The sequence below is a fragment of the Brassica oleracea genome, chromosome C7 (genome assembly GCF_000695525.1).
Source record: "Brassica oleracea var. oleracea cultivar TO1000 chromosome C7, BOL, whole genome shotgun sequence".
Lineage (NCBI taxonomy): Eukaryota > Viridiplantae > Streptophyta > Magnoliopsida > Brassicales > Brassicaceae > Brassica > Brassica oleracea.
In genome coordinates, this window is record NC_027754.1 from 22887295 (window position 1) to 22911136 (window position 23842).

The window sequence follows — 23842 nt, forward strand, 5'->3', positions numbered from 1 at the left end:
TTGCTGTACAATCACTATATAAAGACTAATAATCTATCCGGTACAAACCACCGGTTATCACTAAACCAACAACTAATGTGTAAACCACTCTCATCTCTAATAAAAAAAGTTTCAGATGACATAAATTAAGTCGGTTTTGATTATGACATCGACTATTGAGCTCGTAACATTAGTGTGAGAATCAATACATAATGTCGTAATGATGACAAAACATTTTCGTAACATAAATATAAGAAACAAAACTGGTATTCTCCGTGAATCGAATCTCATACTAGACAATGTAATAATCTCAGCCTTCAGTGAATCTATGTCCACAATTGGGGCAAGTATAATATGTTGTTTGTCCTTCGTCTGCTGATCTTGTCTGCAATATAAGAAACCTCGAGATGAATACATTCTCTGACACTAAGAACTTGAAAAGCTAGGACTTACCTGTCTGGTTGTGTATACAAGCTCAGGGTGCTGGCATTTCTCGCACGCCTTTTTGATCTGCATAGCGAATACATGAAAATTAAAAGTCAGAGACTGACAAAAAAAAAACGTACGGTGATTGTGTGTTTTGTCATATAATAAAACCTTTGGTAGCTCAGTGTCTTCCTGCGTTTTTTCACCAAACAGAGAGATTCCTAGTTCTCTCCTGATATCCTACAAAACGCCAAAGATCATGATGAGAATGAAACGGGTTTAAACAACTCATGATGCATCGTTCTTACAAGAATAACAATAGAGTAGCGTTTCTTTTCAGGTTTGAAATTAATTATATAGACAAGACGGGGATATATGTGTTCACTGTCTAGTAAGTCAAGCTTAATATCTTGACTACTCCGTGGAACAAAAACCAATTTCGATGGATTTACAACACACATAAGAATACAAGCATGACGCAGCAAAACTGGCCAGACAAGAATCCACATTGCTGAATAAAGGAAAGAAGCATACCTCATCAGAAACAGTGTAAGCTATCTGCTTGTCAACGATTTCTGAAAACAATAACGTTAAAGCCCAATAAAATTAACCAAAACCAAGAAATTAATTAATTAGAACACCAAAAACGATAGAACCAAACAAGAACCAACACTTAAGTTACAAAGAACAAAGAGAGACGATGGCGGCGACGACTAGGGTTTTGACGAAAAATCCCGGCTCCTGCAGTTAAATCCACGGCGGCCTTACATTCAGCCAGAGAGTAGAGTATCGCTTCAGTGCTGTCCAAACCCTAAATACAGAAAAGCTTCTTTTGGAGAGAAACGATGGGAGATTAGTGAAGTTCATTCGCGAGTCTAGTTAGCTGGGGAAGGTCTTAATCTCAGATCTACCCAGAGACGAGCTTTCATTAGGTCCTTGTGACTTCTCAGTTACCCTTCTATAAGAGATTCAACAACTGAAGCATAAAGAGAAGGAATGAATCGATTTAGGAAGAAGAAAGAGCATCCTTAATGGAAGAACTAAAAGAGTTGGAGCTCTTAGACGAAGGGGAGATGGTGGACATTCCGGATCTGGAGGTAGAGGACCTTATTGAAGAAAATCTACTGAGTGTAATAGTGAGATGTTTGAACCCGTATGTCCATAAGGTTGGAGGCCTGGTTAAAGCTTTGCCACCTATCTGGGGACTGGAGGACAGAACCCAAGGGAGAGTGGTTGGCGAGGACAGAGTCCAGTTTACGTTCAGCTCTGAGAACGACCTGCAGTTTGTGCTCACCAAAGGTCCATGGTTTGTAAACGGATGGATGGTAGCTATGGAGCAGTGGACGCCAAACCCACAGGAAGACTTCTTACAGAAAATAACTTTCTGGATCAGGGTTAGAGGGCTACCTATCCATATGTTGAAGAAACAGGTGGTGGAAACCCTTTTGGGTCCTCTGGGGAAGGTGGAGACAGTGGAGCTACACGCAAAGAACTCCAATTCTTTAGAGTATGTCAGAGCTTTGACCACAATCAGTACTGAAGAGCCACTTCAGTTTAGGAGAACGGCCAGACTCAAATCCGGAGTCACCATTCCGACAGAGCTTGAATACGAGAAACTCCTCAAGGTCTGTTATGGGTGTAAACGATTAACACACGATCAGACTAGATGTCCCTCCCAAATCATGGGAAGAAATGATATAGCTACTGAGGAGCAAGGAAGGGGCAAGGAGAGTAGTCTCAGGAAAAAGCTAATGGAGAAGGAATCTAAAGCCAAAGAGAGCCTGAAGAGAACCAACACCAGAGGGGTTGAACCGATTATTTGCAAGGCCTCTGTGAGCCAGAGAGGAGGCAAAGGTAAAAGCCACGATTTCCAGAAGGAGGATAAGAGAAAGGGAAAGAAGGTGGTTTCGGCCCCTCAGCTTGTATGGAAGCAGAAACCAGGCAGAGGAGGCACAGAGAAAACAAGGAGCACGGAGGAATCCAGTGCAAATCAGCGAAGTTCTGAGGAGTGTAGCGGGGTCAAGAGCATTCCTGTAAACTTTGGAGCTAGGCAAGTAACAGTGAAACCTGTGGAAGCGGAATCAGTCTTCAACAGACTAGGAGGCTTGGAGGATGATTGGGGATCCAAAGGAAGCAGAGGAAAGAGGGCTGATCATGATACGTCGGTGGACCTGCGTATGAAGCTAAGCGGTGGATCATCAGCAGAGAAGCACGACGGTTAATCTAGCAAAGGAAGCCGCAGTCCCCCATCAGTATTTGAACGATTGGGAAGTTACCCTCTAGTAACACCAAGAAGCAGCCGAAACGCGGAAGAGTCCCCTGCCCCAAAAAGAAGGAGACAAGAGAGTAGCGATGAGAGGAATCCAAAAAAGGCTAGGAAAAACTCTTCAGAGAAGAGGAAAATTTCTCCTTCAGTATTCCATAGATTGGGAGCGACAGGAGGAAGCTCGGGTGTTAGTAATCTAGAGGAAGCGAATCAGTCTGCGATAGCAGCAGTAGTCACACCGTCTCATTCTGCCCAAGTGGCAGCAAAAATCCCAGGCCATTCTGTCCGTAGGATAGCATTGGAAAGTGGATCAAAATTGAAAGAAGGGTTGATGGGTAATTCCAACCCTTCGAGGTCGATATGAGGATGATGAGTTGGAACTGTCAGGGGCTGGGGAATACCCAGACAGTTCGACATCTACAGGGCATACATGGTCAGTATTGCTCTGAGATAATATTCCTCAGTGAGACCAAAAGTAGAAGAAGTTACATGGAGTTTATTGTGGAGAAGTTGGGTTTTCACGACACTTTTGTCGTAGACGCCAAAGGAAAGAGTGGAGGACTAGCTGTGCTCTGGAAGGATTCGTGTAGAGTAGAAGTCCTCCAGGCAAATAGTAGAGTGATTGACCTCAAGGTGGAATGGCAAGGTCAAGAGTTCTACCTTACATGCGTTTATGGAGATCCAGTGAAGAGTAGGAGAGGGGAAGTGTGGGAAAGAATATCGAGAATTGAAGCTACCAGAAGAGGAGCGTGGATGCTGATGGGAGACTTCAACAAGCTTATTGATCAATCAGAGAAGTCAGGAGGTGTCGCTAGGGAAGAACGAGAAGGAATGGAGTTTAAACAGATGCTCCTTAATTGGGGTCTATGGGATATCAAGTATCAGGGTAACCCTTTGTCGTGGGCGGGTAAAAGGCAAGATATGCTAGTGCAATGTAGACTGGATAGAGCAATAGCAAACCAAGAGTGGTTAGAGGCTTACCCACAAGCGACTACTTATTACCTGCAAAGAGTGCAATCGGATCACAGCCCGATCCTCACCTCGCTGGACGGTTTACAAAGAAAGAAGTTCACAAACTTCAAGTACAACCAGAGCTGGGTTAGAAGAGAAGGTTTTGTTGAGGCTGTGGAGAGAGGTTGGGGACCACATGGGTGCGGACAAGGAGGCTTGATGAGCAGAATATCAGGATGTAGGAAGGCCATCTCCATGTGGAAAAGACAGGCGAAGCCAAATGCCGCTATGAGAATCCAAGAGCTGAGCTATCAGATTGATGAAGCTTCCAGACAAGAGAACTACAAACAAAAGGAACTGGCGAACCTCCGTAGGGAGCTGTCTGAGGAGTACTATAATGAAGAAACCTTTTGGATGCAAAAAAGTAGGCTCAATTGGCTGCGCTCTGGAGACAGGAACACAAAATTCTTTCACGCGATCACGAAGAATAGAAGAGCGCAGAATAGAATCAAAAGCTTGATCGATGATGATGGAAGAGTGTGGTTTGTAGATAGTGACCTTGGAAGAGTAGCGGAGAAGTACTTTAAAACACTATTCTCGACAGAGGACGTGGGCTTGGACTTAGTGGAGTGGAATGAAATGCCAAAGCTGATCACTCCGGAGCAAAACATCCATCTCATGAAGCCGGTGTCTATGGAAGAAGTCAAGAAAGCAGTGTTTGACATTAATCCCAGTAAGAGTCCGGGGCCGGATGGGATGAATGGGTACTTTTTTCAGCAGTTTTGGGAGACCAGTGGAGCGGAAATCACATCTATGGTGCAAAAGTTCTTCAGAACAGGCGAGCTTGAAGAGGAGATCAACAACACCAATATATGTCTGATTCCTAAGACGCTTAACGTTAAGCAAATGAGTGAATTCAGACCAATAAGCCTATGCAACGTAGCATATAAAGTCATCTCAAAACTGCTGGCAAGAATGATGAAAAAGGTGTTGCCTAATATCGTTTCCGAGACCCAAGCAGCTTATGTGGAAGGGCGCTTAATCTCAGACAACATTCTGATTGCACACGAGCTACTACACGCCCTGAGTTCTGATAACAAATGCGCTTCAGAGTTCATTGCAATCAAAACTGATATCTCCAAAGCCTACGATCGGGTGGAGTGGCCATTTCAAGAGAAGGCGATGAAGGCAATGGGATTTTCAGAAGAGTGGAGACGTCTCATCATGAGTTGTGTGACCTCAGTTCGCTACCAGGTGCTGATAAATGGCTCGCCGTTTGGGAACATAACGCCAACAAGAGGTCTGAGGCAGGGAGATCCCCTCTCTCCGTATCTCTTTGTGATGTGCACAGAAGTATTGGTGCAGATGCTGAAAAGGGCGGAACATTTGAAGCAGATCCCAGGATTACGCGTTGCAAGAAGAGCTCCAGCGGTGTCTCACCTGCTGTTTGCTGACGACAGTATGATATACTGTAAAAGTACCGAGGAGGAGTTGGATCAGGTGTCTCAGCTTCTACACAAATATAGTATGGCCTCAGGACAAAGAATCAACTACCAGAAGTCAAGCATTTACTTTGGGAAGCACATACCAAGAAGTAGAAGGGAGGAGATAATGCAAAAACTTGGAATAGAGACTACAAGAGGGGAAGGACTTTATTTAGGACTACCAGAAGCTTTTGGTGGTTCAAAAGTTTCTATTCTCAGTTACCTAAAGGAGAACCTGAGCCAGAAAGTTCATGGATGGCAAACTAAGTTCCTCTCGCCAGGAGGCAAGGAAGTACTTCTCAAGGCAGTGGCTATGGCGATGCCCACATATACAATGGCCTACTTTCTGCTACCGAAGACAACAATCAAGCAGATTATGTCATTAATGGCGGAGTTCTGGTGGAGGAACGGGCATGATTCAAGAGGAATGCATTGGAAGAGCTGGGAAAGTTTGTGTAAGCCAAAACCTAGTGGAGGCTTGGGCTTTAAGGACCTGGAGGCATACAACCTCGCTCTCTTAGGGAAGCAGTTATGGAGAATGATCAAGAAGCCCACATCGCTAATGGCCAGAATTTTCAAGAGCCGATACTATAGAAACTCTGATCCTCTCAATGCAGCCCTAGGCTCAAGACCATCAGACGCCTGGAGAAGTATTCATGCAGCACAGAAGTTGATACAACATGGAGCTCGTGTGGTGATTGGTAATGGGAAAGACACAAAGGTCTGGCAGGAAAGATGGATAGGCGCTGCCCCAGCATCAATGGTCCAAGCCATGCGATTGCAACCGGGGCAGGAGCACGACATGATATCTGACGAGATGAAGGTTAGTGAACTGATGGAAGCAAATGGTCGAGACTGGAGGCCTGAGATGTTAGAAAGGCTCTTCACGGAGGAGACAACGGAAAAGATACTGAAGATAAGACCAGCGGGGCCAAATAGCACCGACACGTATTCGTGGGAGTTTACTAAAACAGGACACTATACCGTAAAATCTGGATATTGGGTGCAAACGAGCCTACTCTCAGTACATCATGATAACCAAGAAGTGTTACAACCGAGCCTGGATGGTATATATCAGCAGGTGTGGAGTCTAGAGACCAGTCCAAAGATCAAGCACTTCTTATGGAGATGCCTCAACAATGCTCTCCCAGTGGCAGAAAATATGACATACCGACACATCGCAAAAGACAAGTACTGCAGTCGGTGTGGAAGAGAGGCGGAGAGCATTAACCACTTGCTCTTTCAGTGTCCTTATGCTCGATTAGTTTGGGCAGTGGCACAGATACACATACCCCCAGCTGGTAGATGGTCGGACTCTTTATTTGCTAATCTCTTTTGGGTCTTAAATCTAAAAAAAGAGTATCCAAAGGAGGAAGTAGATGAAGGTTTTGTCCCCTGGCTATTGTGGAGGCTATGGAAGAACAGAAATGAGTTTATCTTTAGAGGGAAAGACTATAACGCTACTACAACAGTTAAAAAGGTGTGGGAGGATGTGTTGGAATGGAAGAGTAGAAATGAGATCACAGAGGAGGAGGTTAAATCGCCAACACCAAAAGCAGCAGAAGTAAAATGGATTCCGCCGGACCCCATGTCACTGAAATGCAACACCGATGGAGCATGGTCGAAGGAGACCGGTACGGGGGGGATTGGCTGGCTACTACGAGATCATCAAGGACTGCTGGTGTGGGCTGGGGCAAAGAAATTGGCAGCGTTGAGATCAGCAATAGAAACAAAAGCAGAAGCTATAAGATGGGCTCTCCAAACGATCATGAGCTTTGGTTATCGAAGCGTTATCATGGAGACAGATTCTCTGCTGTTAGCTCAAATGCTTAACGGAGAGGAAGAAGTCTGGCCACTGCTACAACCCATCATACAAGATATCTCTACTATGCTGTCAAGAAGTGAAGGTTATGAAGTGAGGTACTATCTTCGAAGTAGTAATAAGTCCGCAGATAGAATAGCGAAGGAGACTACTACGTTTACGTCCTTTGTCCCTAAGCTTTATTCTATGGTGCCTGAGTGGTTAAGTTCATGTGTAATGGCTGATAAGCCTTTTGTAAGACAATGAATTTGGATTAATATGAAGTTGTTGTTGAGCCAAAAAGAAAAAAGAACACCAAAAACGAATTTTTTGTATACCTTTTGCGTTTCGCGTAGTTTTGCATAGCGGACATTCAGCATACTTGCTCGACTTCAAGATCAGCATCGTTCCACACAAATTACAGAACAAGAACCCGCTTTCCCTAGACTTCTCCATTACAAAAGAACCTTTCACGGATAAAAAAACACACACAAATATGTTTAGCGTTTGTACTTGCACACATAAAAAAAAAAACACAAATAACTCATCCCTACAAATATGTTTCAATTTGCTTACAGAAACCAAAGTTAAAGGGAACAGCGGACTCTACAGGATAACGATGATGAAACTATTCTAAGCACGAACCAGAGACTAACCATAATGTACTTTGTAAGAAACTAGGACATGTAACGAAACCTTACTGAAACACCAATTTTATGAGCAGAGAGATGAAGGAGGTTAGCGTTTCGAACGGTGTTGAGCGAGAGATGTGCTCACGGTTACCGGCGGCGGCGAGGCGGATATAAAAGAAGTCGCAGAAACAATTTTTTTTACAAAGAAATTGAAACAAAAGGTAGTAGAAGTATACAATGGGCTTTTTTGGCAAAGGCCCATTATTAAATAACCATGGGCTTTTACATAAGTTCAATATGAAATATCTCTTCTTTTTTTTGCAAAAGAGAGTGAGAGGGATCAAAATAGAAAATTGAAATTGAAATTGAAAAAAAGAACGCTCCTTTTTTCGCCAGAGTAGAGAGAAGGATGGAGGAGTTCAGTCCAATGCCGTGTCCCTCCACCGTAACAGTCCGCCGTAACCCTCCTCGAAAAGCCAGAGCCACTCCGTACACCACCGCAGCTAAACCACCTCCCTCCTCGAACACTCACGACGTCCCTTCGTTCCCGATCGACGAGATTCTCTCCATCCAGATCCCTCAACCCGAACCAGAACCAAAACCCTCCGTCTCCGTTTCTGAGAGCTTGAAGATCTTCCTGAGAATCAAGCCCCTGAGGGTCTTCAGCAAGGCAACCGCCGCGGCGAAGAGCAGACCTAGAAACGTCTGGCCTCAAAACCCTTCGAAGAAGCACAACGTCGCGAAAGAGAGTAGGAGTAAGAAGAGCGAGGAAGCTTGTATCACTCTCAACGATTCTCACTCAGTCACGCTGACTCCGCCTCAGGCGTTGCAAGAGCTGAAACGAAGCAAGACTGAGGTCTTCGAAGGGTTTTCTCACGTTTTTCCTGCCGACTGTTCGCAGGTTCGACCTAATCTAGCTTCCTTTTTTTTTAGTTGGATTGAAGCGTTGTTGACGAGTGTTTGTGTTTGTAGAGCGATGTGTATGGTAAGATGGTTCAGCCTTTGTTGGAGGATTTCTTGAACGGGAAGAGTGGAATGTTGGCTGCTTTGGGTCCTAGCGGCTCTGGCAAGACTCACACTGTCTTTGGAACTCCCAAGGATCCTGGTGTTGTCCCGCTTACGCTCCGTCAGATTTTCAAGAAGAGAGATGAGACTTCTTCTCCTGTGTCTTTGAGGTACACTTTGTTTGGGGGTAGGCACACTTTGTAGCTTGTTCCATAACATTTCTTTGCTTTATCTTCAGGTTATTTCACTTGTCTATATTTGAGATATGCTCCGAACGAGGGAAAGGGGAGAAAGCTTATGATTTACTTGGAGATGGAAGCTCTGAGTTGTCTGTGCAGCAATCAACCATCAGGGGTTTGAAAGAGGTCTCTGCTTGGTTTTTAGTTTTCACAATGGATAGATGAGTGTTGTAAACTCTTAAGTCTTTTTTGACAATCATGTGTGGTAAGTAGGTGCCGATCCGGAATTTGGAGGAAGCAGAGTCCTTAATTGGACAGGCAATGTTGAAACGTGCTACAGCTACAACAAATTCAAATAGCCAGTCAAGGTACGTACTTGGCAGAAAAAGTTTTGGACCACTTCTCAACAATTTTTAAACTAATTGTCTTCATGTTCTTAACTAATTTTGGCAATGTTTTCAGTCGCTCACAGTGCATCATTAACATAAGAGCAGCATCCGATGGCGTTTCTAACGAGACAACTGCTGATGCTATGCTGACTATAGTTGACTTGGCGGGAGCAGAAAGGGAGAAAAGAACTGGCAATCAGGTTATACTTTTTTTCATTTTTACATTTTGTATATGGAGTATGGGCTCTCTTACAGATTTATTTTGCAAAGCCACAAATATATATGTCATTCCTGAAAGTACTTGTCTTATAAGTACTACTGATACAGTTTAATAGTTAGGAGGAAAGATCCCTAGCTTGACTGTAAGATGTTGACCAGCACTTGTTCTTAGCATCACAGTAGGAACTGGTTAACAGTGAGTTGAGTTGTCTTCATCTGTAAAATTTAACGTGTTCCTTATATGCTTGTTTGATTTGTTTTGTAGGGAGAAAGGTTGGTCGAGAGTAATTTCATCAATAATACATCCATGGTTTTCGGTCAATGTTTGCGGGTAAGGGGCTTTGATATTCGACTACCTGAAGACTGTCTTCTTTTTACGCCTACATTCAACTAACCATGATCAGCTGTATGTCATGACAGTCATTGTTGGAGTACCAGAAGAACCGAAAGAAGGGACTGCAGAAACATCATCAAAATTCTCTGGTAGCATCTACCTTAAAAATCCCTTTGATTCATACTATCTGATGAAAATGTGTATGATCTATGAGTTATTCATTCTGTACTCTAATGTGATTTTGGTTTTATATTAGTTAACAAGGTACTTGCGAGATTATCTAGAAGGAAAGAGGAGGATGGCTTTGGTATGACTATTTTGTATGATTTTTTCTTGAATTCTTGTACAAGACCTGCTTTTCGACCCTGATATATTGTAGTTTATCGTCTCCTCTTTTATCTAATTTACAGATTATAACAGTCAAAGCAGGAGAAGAAGATTATCTTGATACCTCCTATCTCTTAAAACAAGCATCGCCGTACATGAAAATCAAGTAATGTTCGTTATCATGAACTCAAAGATGAAGTCCACATCTCTCGCAAGTGCTGATGTTTTCCCGTTTGGTGTTTTATTCAGATTTGATAACACTGAGGAGGTTTGCAACAAGAGGCAGCTCAAGACATTTCCAAGAGTTGAGAAAAACAAGAAAATGAAACTCAGTGCTCCCAAGACTTCCCAAGTAATTTTGGGTTCCTCTACTGCAGAACTGAAAACTTTTCGTCATTTTACTGAAAATGTTGCATTTGCCATTTTGTAGATTGCAGAGACTGTTGCTGGAGAGAAAAACCAAATTACTCAGGAAGGTAGGATATTGAGAACTCTTCCAAATATTGACTGCACGTATTCAGTTTCTTGCTTATTTCCTTTTGCGTCCTGGATGTCTAAAATGATTGTTCAGCAGTGAATTTGGAGGGAAAGAAAGCTGATCAAACAGAGAAATCATCTCCAAAGCTGGAGGATAACAACGACAGAGAGCACATCATCATGCGGAATTTTGCTAAAGTCGTGTGGAATGTCCTGAAGCAGTACAACGAGAAATTAAAAGTAGCGTCCCTGCCTTTGCCTTTATTTACTGTCAACAATCTGTGATGGAGCTTCTTTCCTTGATATTGTGACATATCACAGTTGAAGGATGTTTAATATCTATGAATCTATTTTATTACCGTAGGTTGCAGAAGGTGACATTTGCACTCTCAAGGAAAGCCTTAAAAACGAACAACTCAAATCACGGGGATTAGAGGCAGAGTTGATCAATCTTAAGTCAAACCTGGCAGAACCATGTCTACCTGAGGTAGAAGCACTTGTCCATGCAAAAGAACAGATCGAGGTTGACACAAGTTTGGATACGATTTTGATTTTCACCTTCTTATTCCCCTACCAAAGATCATCAATGCTAATCATAACAATTTTCAGACAAATGTCGATGATGATGATCCTTGCGACCTTATCGAGTCAAGAAGTGAAGTAACCGCAGACGGATGCAATGAGTCTCCAGTTGTACCAAACAAAAGTGTAGTACCTGGCTTAGGAAACGAGGAAATCTCCAGTGAAGAGCAAAAATGTGCCAAGCAAGATGATCCTTGCAACCTTATCGATTCAACAAGTGAAGTCACTGCAGAAGGATGCAATGAGTCTCCTGTACCAAACAAAAATGTGGTACCCGACTTAGCAAACGAGCAAGAATGTGACATTCAAATTAATCCAACACCTTCACCAGAACAAGCTGAAGTTAGTCTCATCAACAACCGGCTGTCTAACATTCAAACAAAGTCTGCAGTATCCCGCAGATTTCCAGATTCAGAGAAACAAGAAAGGTCAGTAGTGATTTCTGATCAGCACATTGTGTTCATCTGTAGAGCACACACACACACACACACTCTCTCTCCCTCAGTCTCAATTCTCGTTGGTCTTGTTGCAGACACAGAAGACTGTTGCCAGCTTCATCCAGATTGCTAGCTGAGGAAATGGATGACTTGGAGATCAAAGATAAGCAGATTGAGAAACCACAGGTTTAGCCATTCTTCTTCTCCACAAATCTTTATGAATTCTCTTCCTTGTGGCACAAGCTATATTATTTTTGTTTTTTCTCATGTGTAGGTTAAATTAACCGAGACTCGTGATGGAAAGAAAACGGAATCAACTAAGAGTCGTGAAATTGAAATCCCTGCTCGTGAAGCAGAACCTGCATCAACTAAAAAACAGAGGAACGAACAGAAGAAACCCAGAAGGTTTAGTCTTTTGCCAATCTTTGTTTGTCTCTTCTTTTCATGTGTTGACTTAATAGAAGAAAAAAACTTTTTTTTGTCACTGTAACAGGAGGCTCCAACCTGCTTCATCAGTGTTGTTAACAAGAGAAATAAACACGTTAGAGATCGAGGATGATGTGGCCGAGCCAAAGGTATACTACTAACTAGCAACGAAAAACCCCCACCTTGACTATGTAAGGTCTATGTTAGTAGAGAGTTTTTGATTGTGACTAACCGTTCTGAAACTTACTTTGTCAGGGGACCAGAGGCGGAAAGAAGACAACAGTAACACAACCGAGAAGCCAAGGGAGTGTCACCCTCCTCCGTCTCCTTACAAGCAATCTCCATCTCTGACAAGAAAAACTCATATCAACATATATTGTCGTACCTTTTATTGTCCGAAGGTAAAGGGTATAAAGTAAAAAAATTCTGAAATAGGTAGCAAAATTACAACATGTATTATATAGGTTAACACCAAAAACACGTCTCGCTTTTTTAATTTATTTCTTAAACCACTACTATCTCCGTTTCCGAAAGTACAGATGTTTTAGATTTTTTTCTTGTTCTACAAAGATAGATTTTTTATATAGTTAAGGTATTTTTTTATACTTGTGAAGAATATTAATTGAGAATATTTGAATTGATTAAATTTTATTGGTGGAAAGTTATTAGAAAGTGTATAAGAAAGTAAAAAATAAATTAAATTATAAACATTTATTAAATTTTTAATAAACGTGCGTACTCTAGAAAATCTTACTTTTGAGAGGAAAGGGAGTAATTCTTTCAACTATATTTCACAAAAGAAAGAGAAACATTTTACATGATGTTAGTAAGGTATATGTTAGAGGGATCGTAAACCGGACCGCTAAACCGTCCCAGCAAATAGCACGCGTAATGCCATGGGGTTCATAGAAAGATAAGAGGACGACAGTGAACAGTGAAGAGTTCGTGGATCGCAGAGAAACACAGAAACAAGCAAACGAAATTGTGGTAGATTGAGCGCCCTGTTTCAAAATCTGCAACTATAATTGAGGTAACATTTTAAAAATTAGGAAAAAAAACTGGTTTCTAGCGCATTGGTTTCATTTGCATATATTTGTGGGCTCGTTTTTCATTTTTCGTGCAGAGCCGTTTCGAAAATGATCAAATCGGCCCTTAATCGTAACACATTATCTTCGTTTCAATGGAGCCTATTGATCTAATCATATCTCTGACAAATAGGTAAAATAATAAAATAACTTGTTTTGTTGAGAAAAGAAAATAAGTACAAGTTGGCGGAACAAAAGAAAAACGAGAGGGACACACTCGCTCTCAGATCTATCTAACCTCAGATCACATATATATATTAGACTAGTTGACAAGATAGACAAAGACAAGACATCCCAAAGTGAAAGAAAGAGAAAATGGAGGAAGCAGCGGCGCATCCTTACGTTCCCAGGGATCTGAAACTGCCTGGATACGTTCCCATCACCATGTCAATGTCAAGTATCCTCGCAGTCTACCTCGGTGCTTCCCTCTTTGTCGTCACTTTCGTCTGGTTTCTACTCGGTAATATCCAATTCCCCTTCCCTTTCTCTGCATTGACTTCCGATTTTGATTCAAGTTGAACTGAGCAGATGGGAGTAATCTAGTGAACATAAATCGATCCTAGTTTAAGCCTTTGAAATGTAATCCAATCACTAATTAAGATAATTGCATCTTCTCTTAATTGTTGTGGTGACAGGGAGGAAGAAAGCGCATCTTGACAGATTGCTAATGTGCTGGTGGGCTTTCACGGGTCTCACTCACATGGTTCTTGAGGGCTATTTCGTTTTCTCCCCTGAGTTTTTCAAGGACAACACTTCTTGTTATCTCGCTGAAGTTTGTAAGTCAACTTCTTCTTCTTCTTGTCCCATTAGACAAAGCTATTATATTCACGTATATCTCTATATGTTTGTTCTTTCTTATAGGGAAAGAATACAGCAAAGGTGATTCGAGATACGCAGGCAGAGATTCTGCAGTTATAGCTGTTGAAGGCATCACTGCTGTTATTGAAGGCCCTGCTTGTCTTCTTGCTGTGTAAGTCTCTCCCTCTCTCTCTCTATTCAAGCCAACATCTTTTCATGTTTGTCAAAGTAGTTGACTTTCTTTTTTTGTTGTTGGATAAATGAAAAAGATATGCTATTGCCAAGGGGAAGTCGTACAGCTACGTGCTTCAGCTTGCGATCTCGCTAGGCCAGCTCTACGGATGTCTTGTCTATTTCATTACTGCTTTCTTGGAAGGAGACAACTTTGCAACAAACTCCTTCTACTATTACTCCTACTACGTTGGGGCTAATGGATGGTGGGTTTTGATACCTTTGCTCATTTCTTACCGTTGCTGGAACAAGATTTGTGAAAGTGCCAGTGGTGTGGAGACAAAGATTAAGAAGAAAATCCGTTAGAAAATGCAAACTCTTTACAAGATTCTAGTCTATGGTCTCTTTTGTTGCTTGGATGTTTTTGCTTGTTTTCTGCAAAGGTTTTTCTTTTAGCAGAGTTTGTTTTCTGCAATGAGTTGTTTCCTCATTACTTGATAACATCATTAGACTGTTGTTCACCTTTGGCAATTGAATTTGGTTTCATGTTTATTGATTGATGTAACAATGAACAATGGGTTGGAAACATGAGCCTACTCGGAATAGTATTCAAGTGAGGACAACTCTCTATCAAAGAACCATTTTATTTTAGAGCAAAGTAATGGCAATGAATGAAAATGGTAAAGATAAAAAGAACCTCTTTTCAGTATAATGTATATATCTAAAACATAAAACTTATGTTCAGATTACAGAAACTTTGATCTGAAAAAATGACACAATAGAATGTTAAAATCAGTAGACTTCAACGTTCCATTGCTCTGCCTTCTTCAACTGCTTCTTATAATCAAACCAGTCAATACCTAAAACCAATCACAAAAGTTGTTGTTAGCTACATTTGATTGGTTTCAATATTATATAAGAGTATTGTTATTTATTATTACCGTCATTAGCAGCTAATGAGACCATGATGTCGTCAATTCCTTTCTCCATGCCCTTAAGCCCACACATGTACACAAATGTGTTGTCTTTCTTGAGCAACTCCCATAGCTCAGGTGCGTACTGCGCCATTCTTGTCTGGATATACATTTTCTCTCCTTTGTCGTTTGCTTGTTCTCTGCTTATCGCGTAATCAACCCTGAAGTTCTCTGGTGCCTTTGCTTTCATCTTATCAAACTCCTGCAGATAATTAATCACAACAACAAATATGAGATTTGGTTTCTTTTCAGTCCTATAGGATTTGAGAAAATAGAAGAAGAGTTAAGTGTGAATGTGCCTCTGTGTAGAGCAATGAACTAGTGGTTGGTACACCCAAGAACAGCCACGCTAATCCATTAAACTGCATCAGTCAACATTTTCAAAAGATGTTAGGTTTCTGACATATTTGGTCAAACTCAAAGACCAGAGTATTCACTTGCCTTGTAGTCATCATGTTTCTCAAAGAACATCTTCCACAAGAAAGACCTGAAAGGAGCTATTCCTGTCCCTGTGGCAAGCTGTTGTCCTCATCAAGAAAGAAACAAGAAGTTGTATTAGTGATTTAACAATGTTTCAAGAATCAAAACTTAATAATAAATATTTTAATAAGCATGTCAAGATACTTGAGGTTTAAGGTAGAGACCAGACCATAATAACAGTGGCGTTTGGATCTTTAGGCATAAGCATTTCTTTTCCTACAGGACCAGTGAGCTTGACATCACTCCCTGGCTTCAAGTCACCTGAAACAAAACAAAAAATGTACACATATAAGTGAAAGAAGTTAAAACACAAGTACATTCATTCCACTGGCTACTTACACAAGAAGTTTGAGCAGACTCCTTTAACAACCTCCCCTGCATCATTAGTATAAACAAGCCTCTTCACACACAAAGAAACCTGCAACAAAAACATGTTCATTCAGCTAAACCACACAAAACTTGTAGAACAAGTTGACAAGAGATATAGTCTGTTACAGTTTCAGAGTTGCCGAGATCTCCAAGAGCGCTGCTTGCAATGGAGTAAAGCCTGACCTTGTGAGGCTTCCCGTTCTTGTCAATACCATCTGCAATCACACCAACAGATTGTCCCTCTCTGTAGGGGATTTCTCCTATCCAAGATACCAAATCAAGATAATTTAGAATCATACATACATTAGAACTATTAAAAGCTAAGAGAAAGCAAATGCAAAAAAACCTTGATGGCTGAAAACCATGTGCCAGGTCTCTCCAGGAGCATCATCTGCTGTGATTTTGGTGTTGAGGAGGACTTTGCCTGTGTAAGGCTCTTTTGGTCTGTACTTGTTAGTAATCACACCTTCCTCGTTCTTCTTAGACTCTTTCTCTACTTTCTTCACTGGAGGAGTGTCTGTTGTTGTGACTTCGGCTCTTACTGAAACCACTCTTCTGCTTGTCACCACATTGTTGCTTTTGTAGTAAAAAGCACCCTTCAGTAACACCACCAACAACAACAACAAAATCAAGATGAAACTCAGGACACTTGAGCATATTCTAGAAGGTAAGATTCCAAGTGAAACTTTATCCAAAGTATCTCTAGAATCTAAGCTACATAACTTTTGCTGCATGGTAGTCAATCATAATCATGTTAAGAGAATAATACCTTAGCAAACCTGATCCTGTCAGGAGCAATGGCACAGCTTGTAGCTGGAAGGGAAGAAGATTTTGAAGCGGTGAGGGAGACAGCAGCATTCAAAGTAGACGCCATTGGAGAGGAAATGAAAATGAAAATGTTGGAGAAGATTTCAAGGGAGTATAAAAAAAGGAATCATAAGGGGAGAGAGAGAGAGAGAGATAAGAGATGGATTGCGAGACATTTGTTGTGTGTGTTTTGGGTGGACGAGGTTTGATGAAGAGTGTATCTTTCCTTTGATCAAAGTTGTGGTTACGGTTCTTTTGAACTAGAAACTATTATATATCTCTTTTGTTTTTTCTTTAAATATCGTCTGTGTACATATAACACATCAACATAGTTTACAAACATGTCAGGCCTCATTACTAAGTATTTTTGTTTTAAAAAAATCGATTTAGGTGGCAGACGCCTAGTTGGCAAATCAGATCTAAACTAGACGATTTTTTATGAACAATTTTATATAAATTCGGTCTAATTAGACGGCCGAATAATCAAATAGTTCCCGATAAAGACTCTAATTGCCGTCTATAGATTTTTTTGAACATAATGTAAATGTATAGAGGATAAATTTTCTTGCCAATTTGGTTGACGGTTAATCAATCGGTTTAAATAATGTATGTTGTAAAAGTATACAAACCACAAAAACCGAACCGGATTAACGCAATGTAGTTCCGGGAACGTACAAAACACAAGTATGCCACGCGGATGATCGTGTAAGAGTATGCCTACAAGATTTGTTTCTGTTGCTGCGATGGACCATAACCAACAAGGGGTTGGGCGGCAAAATCAACGAGAGATTCAATAAAAATCTAAAACACAGATCATCTTATTCCAAACAAATGAGATCATAAGCTACTTTGTTTTCTCCTAAGGCCTGTAAAGGTGACTCTAAAAAGCTCAAAATTTAAGCTAGTTAGTTACCTCCATTGTCATGGAAGAGTAGGCTTAGTTAAAACCGAGAATCATGAGATTCACTATTGCCCACAAAAAGAGTAAAGCACTTCAACCGCTAGAGCTATATTGGCTTATTTATATAGTTAAGCTCAAACCAAAGCATTTCACATCTTCACCTTGTTGAATTACTCTTATTAGTTAGCATCTTTTAAGTTCTTGATATGGATTGTTTACTGCCTCCACAATGTTAATCTACTTCTATCGAGTTCGTTTTCAATGATTAACAATACAACATTTCACCTCACAATCCTAATGTAGGTTATATATGAAAAAGATTGACGGTTTAAGTAAAAACGTAGTTCTTTTTCTTATCGCTAAGATCCTTGAATATGATCATCATTTTCGTAACTCAAAACATTTTCTTTATACTAAACTTCAAGGGCCTTGGATATGATGATCGTTTTGGTAATTCATCTGGAGATACAAGTTATCAAAGTTTATCCCTCCCGACCTAATGCAATTAATCTTAAATAATATATCACTGTGACTCCACCATTCTGTGTTGTTTCACAAACTCTAATGTACACTATACTAAAGGATACAACCAAGCATGAAACAGAGAGCACAAAGGTTTTAATGAATTACAACCTGTTCAGTTAAATTTTTGATTAATTCCTCCCCAAAAGTAATATACACATACATCCTTTTGTCATACTTTAACGAATGAGACATCTTCTTAAGGTTCTGAACCTATATGATCATCAATCTCATAATCTCATTGGAACTCGTTTTGGCATTCATCTGGTGATACATAACCAACGATTTACCAGACCAATGCGATAAATCTATTTAGCATAGAAGAAAATCTAATAATGAAGAAACTTTTTTTTTTTATTCATCAGAGAAAAGCGATCGGTACATCAATCGACACATAGTCTCAGACGACCGTCGTGAGAATTTTAGATCAAATCTCATCATTTGAATATTCATCTTCCCTTCACATACACGAAAAGTAATCAGTTTTCTTTTGCAACACAAAAACAAAGATCAAACTTCAGACCTAAGAAAAGCAAAACTAGAGACGAGACAGAACAAGCTTTCAAACCGGCGATACAGTTAATGAAGGCTCGATGGCCTTTTAAAGGATGATGAAGCCACTCTAGGGTTTTATTTAGCGCGTATGATACGACATCGCTTTAATGTGATGGGCTTATTATCTACATATTGGGCCTCCTTCTCATATTTTCTTCAACCTGGGTTTCGTACCGTCCAGGTGACATGGGCTTAATACTCTACAGAGACTCTGTAAACCAAATTGGTAATTCTTCGTACATATGAACTATGTTTGTTTCTTCGCAGAGATATTTAGAGTAAAAAAAGAAATAGACAAAACCACAACAGATGTTCACGGCCAACAAGTTGGTTGATATATATATATATAGGAAAAAGAAAGATCCAACTGATGCATATGTTCAGTTTAAGATGATGAATCAAGAGACAAAGTTTTCTTCTGGCATGAGAGAAGTTTGAGCCTCTTGGATCTAAGTATAGCAATTCTTTTCTGTCTAGCTTCTCTACACATTCTCTGACATTCTGAAACGGCTTGCTCCTTCATCACAGGAATGGAAAAATCCTCTTTTTCAGTCTGAAAATTATGATATATCTTTTTTTCAACAAAAAAATTCAGCAATTAGGTTAAAATTATTATATGTGTAAACAAAATTACTTACATCTGATTTTCTTAACCACGGTTGGCGAAGAATGTGATTTCTAGGTTTAGTAGCTCCCCCAACAAATGGCGAAGACGTAGTTTCATAAACGACAGGATGAGAAAGCTTCAACATGATTGAAGCAACTTCAAGTTCAGACTTGTTGAATTCTTTTTCAATAAGGTCACTGTAACGAGTACAATGGTCATCATTGACAACTTCCATAATATAAGTTTTCAAGTGTACACTCAATTCAAGAATAGTTAAGAACAAATAGAGTTATCAATGGCGAAGAAGAAAAATTGACAAACAAAAGAGAGAGTAGTAAATACAAAAACTATTTTGAGGTTTTCTTATATTGAATTTTGCCAACGTGTTTATAGTAACTGATAATATCAAGTTAGAACTACATATTTATCTTAATAATATACAAAATATATTTATAGTTTAGAAATTAAAAGAGGTTAAAACAGAAGAAATTAAACTGAAAATCAAAACTTGGTGGTTGTGTGACATATATCAATTGGGTCCAACAACATTAGAAACAGCAAACTACTCCTAAAAAATAATTCGACTTTGAGAGAATGCACAAATTAAGTTTCTATAAAACAATTAGATAGCTACAAACCAGAGAAAGTGATTTCTCTTTATTCTTAAAATTAATTCCAACTAATTGGCTCAAAGAAATCATCACGCGAGTCGTGGTCTTCAGAATCTTTCTTCCGCTTCTTGGTGGTTGGTTTGGAGTCACTTCCTTTCTTTTTGCCTGACACAGCTTCAGATGATGGTTTTCTTATTTCCTTGTTCACGATCACTGATTTGGAGCGGGTTCTTGGGGGTAGAAGCTGCAGATTTTGCTGGAGAACTGAACTTTCCAGTCTTTTGCAACTTCCTCTCAAGAACTTTCTTTGCCTCTGCAGCTGGAAGCAAGCCTGACTCCATTAACCTGAGATCAAAAATAAACAGAGGGTTTTCAGACAAACAGAACAGTCTGAAGTAAATGATGCAGAAATTCAAAATAAGTCAATAACCATCAGAGATGTAATAACAATGTGGACAACCAGTGTCACAACACAGAGAGACAATAGAGAAATTTAACAAAATATGCATTAAGTGACAAGTCCCAGAGGAAAACCACAAACTAGACGGAATATTTCAACTTGGTGTAGAACTCAAAACATAATAAGCAGATTGACACCAAAACACTATATATGTCTCAACATTTTTAAGTTGCTCTACCATAACGGCGAGGCTGCACAACAATGTAGGCACACAACAAAAGGAATAGAAAGGCTCACCAAATCTTAGCCATTTCACTAGTAGGAAGTTGCTTGTGAAGAGTCTCGTAGAAAATCCTAAGTGGATCTCTCTGCATAATCACAAAAAAAATCAACAATGTAAATCCTTTCAAACGAAAATCTAAAACCAGAATAAAAGGAGCAGTGAAAGATTACCTCATCAGGTTGGTCTCTCTTCTGACTAGGCAAATCAAAGACTTTCTTTTACTTCTCCTTCTTCTTTACATTTCTTCTCTGCTTCTTCAACTCTCTCTCCTAAAAACCAGAGAGATAGACCCACCAACATAAGGCTACACCAATCAATTACATTAATCTCCCTGGACTAATCAAATTGCTCAGACACTAAGAGTGAGAGAGATAAAAAAAAACGAACCTTTGAGACGCCAACAGAGGAAATTCCTCTTGGAAAGAGGCTTCTCATCGTCGTCTTCATCAATCTCCTTCTTCTTTACTGCCTTTGGGCGAGACCTTGATCGGTTTATCATGATCATCATCATCGTCCTTCACTTCCTTCTTCAATTTCCTCCAAGCTGAACCAGCATTGTTGGCGTTCGTGGGCTTCTTCCTAACAAAGGCTCTTATTGTCTTCCTCAGCCTCCTCTCTCTTCAGAGCTTTCGCATCATCAGAGACCATCTTCGTCTTCTTCGAGGGAGATTCTCTCCGCTGTCACTCAATCCGATATTAAGAGAGCTTGACACGGCGTCGTTTCATTCTCTAACCAAAAACAAAATGGAAAATCAATTCGTTGAACCGGATCGGAATTTGGCGGTTCATTGAAATATCCGGTATACAACTTTTTCTGCAGTAAACCATACTGATATTTTAGTGTCTCATAAGCCGAGTAGTTGGATCAGCATTCAGCATATATGATCTAATTGCAAAATATCAAAGCCAAACAAGAAAAGGTCTCAGCTACTAACAAAATCAAACCGTGAAAACTCTTTATTTAAAGCCGCTTGGAATAAAATCTTGGTTACAAGACAAATAATACACAGAAAAAAAGTTAACAGCTGCTAGATTATATGCTGCGGGTAAGTGGAAATTACTCAGTTAACTATATAAGCTAATATATACCAGAGGGATGCTTCTAAATACAGAGATAGATTACATTAGGATCATTTCTCTAAATCCTAAATCTAGCAGAAGCAGGCAGACCGGATAAGTCCTATTTGGCTCCAGAAGATGGAGACTTTAACTTGGGAAGTCTAAACGTTGAAGTGAACAGCTTTGGAGTTTCTGAAACTGTCACTCTTTTCCTCTTTGAGCTTCTAATTTCCTAAAATGAAGATTCAAAAGTATAAGATGCTGCTTCAGTAAAACCAAGATGTAAAACACACAAACATGCATATTCAAAATTCATAACTACCTTATCATTTGGTGGTGAAGCAGCAGACTTGTCTTTCTTTCTTGTTACCTCAGATCCCACACTACTACCATTGTGCATCGTGCATCGTGTTAAAACCGGTGTAAAGCTACGAGACTTCTTCAAAGACTCTAGATCCCTTGAGAGTTTCGAAATCTCCTCATCTTTCTTAATAGAACTCGCCTTCATTTCGGCAACCTCAGCCTTCAAGCTCGAGATAATCTCAGCATTCTCATGGTTAGATGACTGAAGCTGCTCTTGAAAAGACAAAAGACTCGAAATCTTCGTGTTTGCTTGAGCAATCTCCTCATCTTTCCTCTTTAACTTATCAGTGAACCCACTTTGGATACACTTGAAGTGACTCAAAGCAAACCCGTTCTCTCGTCTAAGATCAGAGACCTCACACTTCTTCTCAGAAGCAAGCCTCTCATACTCTAGCTTCAGCTTCCTGATTTTTACTTCCAATGATTCTGCAGCTTCCGAGTCGCCATTTTCTTTCTGCATATTACACATTTGTATGAGTTTCCAAAGCCAAAAACACAGACAAAAGATTATAAAGTTTGAAACTTTGACTTACACTTGTGTTCAGAGTGAGGAAATCAAACCAAGCCTTGAAGTCTTTGAACTCATCCACCGCCTCATCTGCAATTTCCCATGAAAACAAATAAGCGAAAAAGGGGTGAAACTTTTGTTCTCTCATAAAGGTGCGAACTTTACCTAATTTCAAATTGCAAAGAGAATGATCTTTTTCCTTTAATACAGACAAGAGATTGGATTTAGAGGTCTCAAAGAACTGCATCCTCTCCATCGTTTCAATTTCTCTCTTCATCTGTAAAAAAACCCCAAACAAATAATCAGGAAATTAGAAACCCTAACTTTTTTTCCCCCAAAACAATGAATTTGAGAGAAAGAAGGAGGGGAGGGAATATTACGAGAGAGAGTTGTTCCTCGTAGTTCCGAACATCGGAGATCCAGTTTTCGTGTTTGGTCTTGAGCTTGTCTTCGAGGCTCTTCCTGTCTTTTAGAAGCGATTCGATCGCGTCCTGTTTCGTCTGTAGCCATTTGACCAAATTCTTGAATATTTTGTCCCAGTTTTTCCTATCCGAAGATTCTCGACAAACCGATTTCACACCCATCTCGCCGCACTACACAAAGTTCAGTTCTACTTCGAATCGATGAAGCAGAGAGAGAGAGAGAGAGAGACCGAGAGAGATTTTAGACCGTTAAGAATTGCAAAAGTCTTCTTTAGATTTGATGTTTGCTCTTTAATGGGCCTCCATTCAAATATGTCTGTTTTGTTGTAAAATAACGGAGAATTGTATGTGTTTTATTAATCAACAATATATGTTCCTTATATAAGAATTACAAAGTATAGGAAAAAAAAAATTATCCAAAACTTAATACAACATGAAATAGGAAAAGATGTAAAACAGAAAAGGAAAACGTCCTAAGACTAAGACGGTCTAAACCGACCGTCTCTCTCTCTCCTTGGACGACTGCCTCTCTCTCTCCTCTTTTGGCTACGGCTTGGGCCTTGTCTTGGTCATTGGTTATGAGCCATCCACTTAATGATTTATAACACTCTCCCTTGGATGCCATAACCATATGGGTTTGTATCATGCACGACGTTGCCTCATTAAAACCTCTTTAGGAAAACCAAAAACCCAAGGTGGGAAAAAATGGAAACCGTAGACAGGAAAAAGAGTACAACACATGACACTTCCCCTGATGAAGGCATCACTGAAGATCCTTCAGCTGGCGCATTCCTATCTGATGAACCAGCTTCCTGAACGTTGAGGTTGGCAGAGACTTGGTGAACAGATCGGCCGAATTGTCACTGGACCGAACTTGAACCACTTCAACTTCTTTAGCCTTCTGCAGGTCGTGGGTGAAGAAGAACTTAGGCAAGATGTGTTTCGTTCTATCTCCCTTAACGTATCCATCTTTGAGCTGAGCTATGCAAGCTGCATTGTCCTCATAGATGATC

General features: G+C 40.2%; 6 protein-coding genes across 11 annotated transcripts; 2 read left to right on the forward strand and 4 right to left on the reverse strand.

The window, feature by feature from the left end:
- Window positions 1-7717, reverse strand: LOC106305535 (DNA-directed RNA polymerase I subunit RPA12). Of its 3 annotated transcripts, none has more exons than XM_013741897.1 (6): window positions 7609-7717; window positions 7246-7374; window positions 940-980; window positions 577-645; window positions 433-489; window positions 1-364 (listed from the first exon to the last, which is right to left on the reverse strand). In XM_013741897.1, the coding sequence occupies exons 2-6, from the start codon at window positions 7361-7363 to the stop codon at window positions 290-292; spliced, it is 360 nt and encodes a 119-aa protein (XP_013597351.1). In that variant the 5' UTR covers window positions 7364-7374; window positions 7609-7717; the 3' UTR covers window positions 1-289. The 3 variants fall into 3 exon arrangements, with proteins under 3 accessions (XP_013597351.1, XP_013597352.1, XP_013597353.1); XM_013741898.1 differs by having other exon boundaries at window positions 7604-7717; XM_013741899.1 differs by having other exon boundaries at window positions 7564-7717.
- Window positions 7718-7912: 195 nt separating this feature from the next.
- LOC106301840 (kinesin-like protein KIF22) lies at window positions 7913-12429 on the forward strand. Of its 2 annotated transcripts, none has more exons than XM_013738323.1 (18): window positions 7913-8440; window positions 8512-8714; window positions 8783-8909; window positions 8997-9091; window positions 9186-9312; window positions 9597-9662; window positions 9752-9814; window positions 9922-9972; window positions 10076-10158; window positions 10242-10344; window positions 10423-10468; window positions 10564-10709; window positions 10834-10992; window positions 11079-11479; window positions 11584-11674; window positions 11763-11893; window positions 11982-12063; window positions 12170-12429. In XM_013738323.1, exons 1-18 carry the CDS (start codon window positions 7949-7951, stop codon window positions 12263-12265), a joined length of 2562 nt encoding a protein of 853 aa, XP_013593777.1. In that variant the 5' UTR covers window positions 7913-7948; the 3' UTR covers window positions 12266-12429. The 2 variants fall into 2 exon arrangements, with proteins under 2 accessions (XP_013593777.1, XP_013593778.1); XM_013738324.1 differs by having other exon boundaries at window positions 10567-10709.
- A 329-nt stretch (window positions 12430-12758) lies between these two features.
- LOC106306597 (probable 3-beta-hydroxysteroid-Delta(8),Delta(7)-isomerase) lies at window positions 12759-14536 on the forward strand. Of its 3 annotated transcripts, none has more exons than XM_013743270.1 (6): window positions 12759-12944; window positions 13038-13132; window positions 13261-13459; window positions 13635-13775; window positions 13861-13969; window positions 14067-14334. In XM_013743270.1, the coding sequence occupies exons 3-6, from the start codon at window positions 13315-13317 to the stop codon at window positions 14332-14334; spliced, it is 663 nt and encodes a 220-aa protein (XP_013598724.1). In that variant the 5' UTR covers window positions 12759-12944; window positions 13038-13132; window positions 13261-13314. The 3 variants fall into 3 exon arrangements, with proteins under 3 accessions (XP_013598724.1, XP_013598723.1, XP_013598725.1); XM_013743269.1 differs by lacking the exon at window positions 13038-13132 and adding an exon at window positions 13169-13218 and having other exon boundaries at window positions 13299-13459; XM_013743271.1 differs by lacking the exon at window positions 13038-13132 and adding an exon at window positions 13133-13218 and having other exon boundaries at window positions 12760-12944; window positions 13299-13459; window positions 14067-14536.
- A 100-nt stretch (window positions 14537-14636) lies between these two features.
- LOC106306596 (ferredoxin--NADP reductase, leaf isozyme 2, chloroplastic) lies at window positions 14637-16823 on the reverse strand. The gene is made up of 9 exons (XM_013743268.1): window positions 16561-16823; window positions 16138-16387; window positions 15918-16051; window positions 15762-15840; window positions 15592-15683; window positions 15384-15461; window positions 15242-15304; window positions 14910-15144; window positions 14637-14828 (listed from the first exon to the last, which is right to left on the reverse strand). The coding sequence occupies exons 1-9, from the start codon at window positions 16663-16665 to the stop codon at window positions 14761-14763; spliced, it is 1104 nt and encodes a 367-aa protein (XP_013598722.1). The 5' UTR covers window positions 16666-16823; the 3' UTR covers window positions 14637-14760.
- A 2884-nt stretch (window positions 16824-19707) lies between these two features.
- On the reverse strand, window positions 19708-21165 carry LOC106304670 (triadin). Its single transcript, XM_013741065.1, is given in 8 exon segments — window positions 19708-20029; window positions 20031-20139; window positions 20492-20562; window positions 20648-20746; window positions 20865-20885; window positions 20887-20941; window positions 20943-21065; window positions 21067-21165. Coding segments are annotated over 8 exon segments (714 nt in total). The 5' UTR covers window positions 21126-21165; the 3' UTR covers window positions 19708-19852.
- A 253-nt stretch (window positions 21166-21418) lies between these two features.
- On the reverse strand, window positions 21419-23066 carry LOC106304442 (nuclear-pore anchor). Its single transcript, XM_013740855.1, has 5 exons — window positions 22788-23066; window positions 22573-22684; window positions 22433-22497; window positions 21859-22353; window positions 21419-21768 (listed from the first exon to the last, which is right to left on the reverse strand). Exons 1-5 carry the CDS (start codon window positions 22989-22991, stop codon window positions 21658-21660), a joined length of 987 nt encoding a protein of 328 aa, XP_013596309.1. The 5' UTR covers window positions 22992-23066; the 3' UTR covers window positions 21419-21657.
- Between the last annotated feature and the right edge of the window lie 776 nt (window positions 23067-23842).